The sequence below is a fragment of the Gavialis gangeticus genome, unplaced genomic scaffold, assembly GCF_001723915.1.
Source record: "Gavialis gangeticus isolate Ggan-Ray unplaced genomic scaffold, GavGan_comp1, whole genome shotgun sequence".
Taxonomy (NCBI): Eukaryota; Metazoa; Chordata; order Crocodylia; family Gavialidae; genus Gavialis; species Gavialis gangeticus.
The window spans coordinates 209,554,269-209,562,349 of record NW_017729032.1 but is presented as its reverse complement, the minus strand read 5'-3'; the positions used below and the strand labels follow the sequence as shown (position 1 = coordinate 209,562,349).

At 43.8% G+C, this 8,081-nt stretch overlaps 1 protein-coding gene across 1 annotated transcript in view; it reads left to right on the top strand.

Annotated features, from left to right (window-relative positions):
• Positions 1-7: 7 nt before the first annotated feature.
• BACE2 (beta-site APP-cleaving enzyme 2) overlaps positions 8-8,081 on the top strand; it is a 97,120-nt gene continuing 89,046 nt past the window's right edge. Inside the window, exon 1 of the mRNA XM_019524498.1 lies at positions 8-146. Coding sequence (XP_019380043.1) covers positions 72-146 — 75 coding nt within the window. The 5' untranslated portion in view covers positions 8-71. The remainder of the gene's footprint in view (positions 147-8,081) is intronic.

Genomic DNA, 8,081 nt, shown 5'->3' with positions numbered 1-8,081 from the left:
CCCCCCCGCCCCCACCCGCCGGCCTGGCCCTGGCCGCCGAGCCGGCCGCCGCCGCCCTCAACTTCTGGACCATGGTGGACAACCTGCAGGGAGACGCCGGCCGGGGCTACTACCTCGAAATGCTGCTCGGCTCGCCGCCTCAGCAGGTGAGACCGACACAGACACTGCTCGCCCGCGCCCGCACCCTCTCTCATGCACACTTCGCACACGCACATATTCACACCGTCTCACATACACAGTCACACTCACTCACATTCACACTCGCACATCCAGACACTCAGGCACACACACTGACACTCTCATATTCTCTCGCACACCTAGACATACACACATTCACACTTGCGCGCACACCGCCACCTTTACTCTTGCACAGACGCGCACACATACTTTGCAGTGCCCTGCTGGCGGAGTGCATTGTAGCTCCTTAGCTTGAAAAGGTTCATGTGCAGCTACCCACAAGCCCCCCACACAGGGAAAAAGAAAAGACCTTTGAGGTGGGGGGCAGGAAATGTTCCTTAATCTTCTCCCTTTTCTTTTCCTTCCCTTGAAGAAAAGGGTTAGGGGCTGGTTCAGCTTGAGCAGCTCAGCTGCTCTTTCCCTGCTGGCTTTGGCTTCTTGTGAAGAACTTCCCCGAATTCCCCTCCTTTGCCAATGCAACTTTCTTCTCCAGTTCGCTCCTGCCTCTGCCGTTGCAATTCCAGGGGAGAAGGAATGCACCTCTCATGAAAACCGTCCCTCTTGCCATGTTGCACCAAATCCTTAATAAAGTGGCTTGTGCCAGCATTTGCAGGCGATTCAGATATCAAAGGGGATTATGCGGGAGCTCGGCAGAAAGCACTATTTATCAGGAGAAGTCTTAGATATCTGTACACACACTGTGCACACTCTTGAGGAGCCCGAAAGGGTAATGACACTTCTAGTGCAGTGCTGCAGCAGTGGGGAGAGCCTTTTCTGTTGCTTCTGGAGAGAAGGAGAGGTCCCTGTCTTTATTTTAGTGTCTGGGGTAGTGTTTTGGAGGTAGAAAGCTTTTAAAAGCTACAAACGTGCTGGTAAATATGATGTGTATGTTATATGTGGGATTAGTGACAGCTAGTTCTGAAAGACAGGCTTGCCTAGACTCCTTCCTCCTCCACTCCCCTTTTAAGTCCCAGATGGACTTGTCAGGTAGAGAAAAACAAAGGGAAATGACAAGCGATATTGTGCTCCTGCTAAGTACTGTTACACAGCTTTCAGTTTTCTTGAAAGGCAGCATTTACATTCATCCACACTTTGCATGGAAAAACTCTTGTTCTCAGGCACAGTAATTCGAAGGAAATTCTGCAGAGCTGGTCTCTCATTCAGACTGTTTAATATAATTTTAATTTGCAGTGAGATGTTATGTCAGTTGGTCTCTTTCTTTTTTTAGGTCTGCTTTCTACCGCAGTTGGGTACATTGACTACCAGGAAAGCCTATCGCCTCTCATCTAAATACATTTGAAGCAACTGTTACTTTTTTTAAAAGAAACAAATGCCTTAAAACAGCCTACATATTTCTACTTACTAACAAAAATTGTTTTCTGAGAAACGCATTCTCTGTAGAATTAATTCTTCCATTTACTTTTCCTCTCCTCCCCCTCCTCCATCCCCCTACCCAAAAAAAAAATTCATTGTAATGTTTTAAAACTTAGTTGCTTTTTCATCCATGTCATGAGATCCCATGTGAAGCATTGGTGGATTGTTGGTGGGGATGACTAGTCAGCTGAGGAGGATTAATTTCCTAAAAGCCCTTGGGGTTTTGCATCAGAACTGTGGGGGGGTTTTTTCCTCCTTTTCATCACAACTTTTCTACTTCTCCTTCCCTCCAGTTTAGCTCCATCGTGCTCTGTGCCATTAATGAGATCTAACTGACTGAAGGCACCCTGTGTGTGTGAAAATCCAGATTCTTCTATTCTAGCTCCTCTTCACTCGGAAAAGGTGTCAATGCTCAAAATGCTTAGGAAAAAAGAGGCTTTTTGGGTAATATGCTTCCTACTTATGTGAAATAAATGGATTTTTCTACTTGGATGTAACAGGGGGACTGGCTAAATTGCCATGCTAATTGAAATCCTGTAGTTCATAGAGTAACACAAGTATTTAGAACGGCTTGGATAGTTTCAGGATGAAGACTTACCCTATCTGATTGTCACTGGGGCAGGAAGGACTTTTTTTTTTTTTTGCCATATTGTACATTTCATAGTTGTCTAGGTTTATTGCTATGGAGGGACTGGAGAACATGCAGAAGTGGCCACTGCTCAATTCAGGATACCAGCTTTTGATCGGACTAGCAGTGTGACCCTGTGTGCTTGAAACAATAACTGTAGGTAGAAAAAGTGAATAAAAAGAACACGAATGATCTTATCTAACTGTACACTTTCAGGGAGCCTTAAACAGTAAGTAAAAGAGAAACAAGTTGAAGAATTCTTGTTAGATCGTCATTCTTAATTTTCCTGAGAGAGATATTACTTATTGCTATGCTGTGCTAGAGATTCTCGGCTACAATGGATACTACTTGTAGCTATTAAGTTATATTATAAATAATGTAAATGAAAAATAAACTTGCCCTCTTGGGAGTTGTTTACAAGTTCACCCTTGACCCTGATTTCAGGGCAGAACTATTGTAAGCTAGTATTAAGTTCTCCCTAAGTTGAATGTTATAGTGCAGAACCGCAAAGCAGAAACATAACTTAGTTCTCATGATGAATAGCCCCACTGAAGTTGCAAGTGCAGTCACAAATGTGCTTCTGGGCCTGACAGGCAACAATGCAGACATTGATGTAATTCAGCAGTTCCCAAACTGACATATTGTGCACCACCAATTTAAAATGGTACAACCTTGGATACACCAGCATATTTTTCAGTTCAACCTTAAGTAAATTTTTTGTCATAAAAGGTAATTATAATAAATCTGTTAACGTACCACTGGCAGGCTGTCTGTGTACCAGTGGTGGTACACATACCACAGATTGGGAACCACTTTGCTTTCTAAGCGTAGGTAAGTTACTGGGATCCTGAGCAGACAAACGGCTATCCTGGGGTAACTACTGCAGTACTGCTAGTACAGTACGCCACTGCCACGTGGTGGTAGTGCAAGTAGTTGGCTGTGTGCATTGATCAAATGGCTACCCTGGGATAAGAGCAGACGTACAACACCAATGCCATTTTAGTTCACATTGTTTATTTTTATTGCTGTTCCTGTTTCCTGAGGTAACTACATTAGATCTTTGTAAATTACATTGATGTATGTAGATTCTAGCCATGTTTGTCTAAAGGCAAAAACAGTCCCAACTCTAGAGGTGATATCTTTTATTAGACCAATTAGATATCTAATTGGTCTATAGCTCTTGTGGTAGAGGTGATATCTTTTGACTGGTGTGTGTATACTTTAACACAGCAGTTCCCGAACTCTGACAGATTGTGCGCCACCAATTTAAAATGATATGTTAAGTACCACCAGCAAATTTTTGTTATGTAAAGTAATTATAATAAATTGTTAGTGGGTACCACTGACAGGTTGTCTGTGTACCACTGGTGGTACCTGTACCACAGACTGGGAACTGCTGCTTTAACATATGTTTTGAGCAAATGTTTGCAGATCAGAGCCTTTTAGTGACTTGGTATTGTATAGTTAAAACGTATCTTCTGCTTTGAAATGAGCTGCATTAAATGCTCCCTTCCCTGCCTGAACCTGAAGCATAAAGCAAATCTTCAGCATCATGAAGATACCTGTGCAAGTGCACTTCTAGTGAACAGTATTAAACTGCTAAGTGGAGTTGTGGTTTCTAATCTGTCCTCCGTTCTCAGGTATATAGGAGAGGTTTGCACAGGCAAAAGGTTCAATTTCTGAGAAAAAAATGAAGTTACAAATTTGTCATCACAACCCAGTTGACTGAGAAATCAGTTTCCCAGAAGGAAACTTTGAATCCACTTTGAATCCTCCTCTCTTCCCCAAATCTGTATTTCAGGGCATTCAAGGTGTTTAATCTTCACAACGATATTGTTTCCATTCAGCTTCTTTCTTTGTGGTGGTATTTCTAGTAGAATAGAACACAAATTTCAATATTTCAAAACATTTGTTCTGACCATGTCCAAAGAGGGATGTTGCAGTGGTATCAGAATTTTTTTTTCTCTCTGTTCTTTTTTTCCTAACAAAAAAAATAGCCAATGCAGTCAGCCCAAGTTTGTGAAACATTTTGCTTTCAGTGGAAATGATTCCATCAAAGTTTCTCTGACTAGTGTATAGCATGTTGTCCTAGACTTGTCAGAACCCCAAGCTAGTTACTGATATGTGCTTTCCGAGTATTAACCAAGAGTTTAAACACACATCTGTTCTTTCAGAGTGACTTGAAGACAAAAAAGTGAGGAGTTATAGTGGGGAGTGTGATAGATGAATTTCTTATTTCACAGATTTAGTACATGTTCAACTCCTGATGGATTATGTACTTTACACCTATCTGTAAAGGTGCCTGGTTTCCAATCTAGAGATTAAAATGTCAGCAATAAGAGCCCATTATGAACTGCATGCATTCTTCTTACTACGTAAGACAAATATTTCAACTGTTTAGTTTGAAATGAAGCTGTAAGCCCTTTGCTTACTCTCTTCCATATAGTTTTGTTTGAATTTGTTTTTCTTCTCCACACTTTTTTGACCAGCAAAACGGAGACAGCTTTTAACGTATTCTGTATTTTTCATAATTTCCTTTACTTAATTTATCTTGAATATTTTCTAGTCATTGCAACATAGTACTATTGTCAATGTCTTCCCAATCCCATTAACCTCTCCTCCTGTTGAGCTTCCATAGCACACCTTTGAGACATGCAATTTTTTTCTGTAATAAAAAGGGAAGGATAATATTATGATGCAACTAAAGTTGATCCATTACAACTGCAATTATAGCAGAACCTGAATCTTTTTATGATCCAGCATCCGCTTTTGTTGTTAATTCTAAGCACAATATCTTATTCTTTTTCCTAAAAGCAGTTTGTGCTGTTCACAAGGTCGTTTAAAATCTGACCTGAAAACCCCTGTATTTGAAAAGTTGGTTGGTTTTTTTTTTTGTTTGTTTGTTCGTTAATTTAGTTTTGTTTTGGTTAGTATGGCTAAATGAATTTTGAGTAACCTTCATTACAAAATAAATTCAAATTTCCTTCTATTTTGCATGTGCACCCACACATGTACACAGAGGCATCTGTATTGAGCAGCTAAAATGTGTTGAATACTTATGGCTGTATGTTTCAAAGGTGATAAATTCCCACAGCTTCCATCAGCCTGAGTATAACTTGAGAATATTAGAGGTGCACCACTGCATCGGTCTGATATTGGATCGGGACCAATATAAAGAAAATTGACTGTATCAGATGGAAATCGGCCTGATGTGACTGATAATTTGGCTGATAATGCCCTGTGCATGTGCACAGCTGCAGCACAGGATGTAGACAGCAAGGAGCACAGTCCAGCAGCTTGGACAGCTGTGTGCAGTTGGTAACTCTGTTGTGGATCGGGAAGGGGGAGGGAAGGGATGTGTGGGGTGCAGATCGAGGCCCCCACGGTGAGGAAGGGAGTGGGGCTGGGGCTGCAAGGGCTGGGGTAGTCGCTGCCTACCTGGTATGGGGTGGGAGTGGGACAGAGCCACGGCTTGCCCAGGGGGTGCAGGGAAGGAGGCGGCTCCTGCTGCTGTGCATACCCTGTGAGGGCACGGGGGGGGAAGGGAGGGCATGTACCCCCCGGATCTGCGCAGGCCAGGGTGGGCCGGTGCCAGGGCTGCGCAGGGCTCTTCCCAGTGGGGGGCTGGGCTGGTCTGTGTTCAGGATGGGCAGTCATGGTGCTGGGGGGGGGAGTTGTGGGGACAGTGGTGAATTTTGGGGTTACTGCAGCCCCTCAGCACCCTCCCAGCGCTGCTGCTACCTGCAGGAGTACAGCCCAGCCCAGTCCCCCACCAGGAAGAGCTCAGCCGGCCCCCAGTGGCAGCCACCCTGCCCTGCACAGTTCTGGAGGGCACATGATGGGAGCCGCACCCGCCGAACAAGCCGCTTATAGCTCTGTCCTGTGCCTGTGCCCCTGTCCTGCCCTGCCCTGGCTGGCCAGTGACTACCACAGTCCCTGCTCCACTCCCTCCCTCACCACAGGAGCCTCCATCAGCCTTCTTCCCCCTCTCCTGTCAATGCCCCTTCTCTTTCGCCTCCCCTTCCATCACCACAGACTTACCAGGTGAACCCTGCTCTTCAAGCTGCCAGGCTGGTATTGGAAATCACATTGATATCGGCTGATATGCTTCCTTAAAAACTGGCTGTCAGTATGGGCCTCAATCTCTCCCTGTTGGTGCACCCCTAGACAATATTGCCATTATGTCTGAAGTGATGATCCTTCTTGCTCACCTCATAAGAGAGTTGAGGAATAGTTTTTCATAAACGTTGCCAACTGTTGCAGTTTCAGCAAGTTTTGCAAGTCCCAGTTCTTTGAATCATTCTAATATTATACAAGCCTTAGTCTGTCTGTCTGTAATGCTTTATACGCGCTCTGATTGGCCGATGGAAACAGCCAATCGGAGTGCTCCAAGTATAGGAGAGCGCTGCCATGATTTGTGCCAAGGACCAGACAGAGGGTTGGGGAGCTGAAGTCAGCAGCTCTGGCCTTGGCTCCCCCACCCCACTGCCTGCAGGCAGTGCCGAGGACTGGACAAGAAGTTGGGGAGCCGAGGCCAGAAGCATTGGCCTTGGCTCCCCCACCCACCTGGTCCCTGCAAGAGACAGAAGAGCAGCAGGATGGGGCATTAGGTGGCGGCACTCCATCCCAGCCCTCTCCTGCTCCCCGCCCCCTTGCCCCTGATATTTGACGGGCAGTTGGCTAGTATACTGTAATATTCCAGACTTTCATTAACCTATAAATTAAAGCATATACACACATACGTGTACAATAGATTGATAAAGTCTATGAAATAAAGCATTGACTGTCCTATAATGAGGTAAGGACTGCTATGGTGCAACTCAATGCCATAATGGTTATAGTACAGAAGAGCTCTAATATATAGAAAGGTGGATATAGACAGATTTTTTTTAAGTGTATGTATGTAACTTAAAGTATGTTTCTAGTCATCCTAGTTGCAAAGAGAAATTTGAAAATCGGGCAACAATTTAACTTGACCCCCAAATTTTTTTAAGTCCCTAGAAATTTTTCAAAATGATTCCTTTTTTGTGGGCTTTTTTTTTTTTAAATGTATTAGGTGTGCAGCATGATGCAGAAATACAAAGTGTAAATGTTATCACATAGTGTTCCATCAATTTAAAAGTCCAGCTAACTTTTGGTGGGACCCAAGAAAAACAAAGGGAGGTGAAACTCTAGGATAACTGTTATCACTCCACATTTTAGGGAGATCTTGGAGCCCTTCTGCTCTGTAACTATTATGGGATTGAGTTACAACATAGTAGCCTTTACCTCATTAGTGTGGTTAATGCTTTTATTTCATAGACTTTCCAATCCATGTTAAAATCAAGTTGTGTAACTTTCAAAAAATTTGCAGTACTTATTGGGGAGATGTATATAGATACATGGATAAAAACATGTAAATAGGGAGGAGTGGTGTTGTAGGGGGTGCAGCTAGTGGACCTCTCCATGCCCCCCCCCTTTTAGTATGTGGCCCTCCCTTACCAAAAGTGTTTTTTGCACTGGGTTGTCATTAACACATCCTGGGAGCAAGCTACCACTTTGTGCAATAGTTCTGTAACCCAGAGAGCCTTTGACCTCAGCAGTTCTGCATTCAGTTCCGGGGTGCAATGGGAAAGCATGATTGTAGGCTTTCAGTGAAAGGATTTGTGAAGGTAATGGATTGGTAGAAGTGGGTGAAAGCCAAATGTAACACAGCTAAAACAGAGGGCAAGTACATGAGCACAATTGCATGTTTCTAAGGAATGAATTAATAGAGAGGCAGAAGTGGAGGAGGGGAAATATAGGTGCCTAAAGCAAAGCATTGGATGGAGATTGCAAGAAGAACCTTTCAAAGCTGCTCCCTCCCATCTCACTTGGCAAACATAGCATCACACCCAGCAGAATCCATGGTCCTATGTGAATC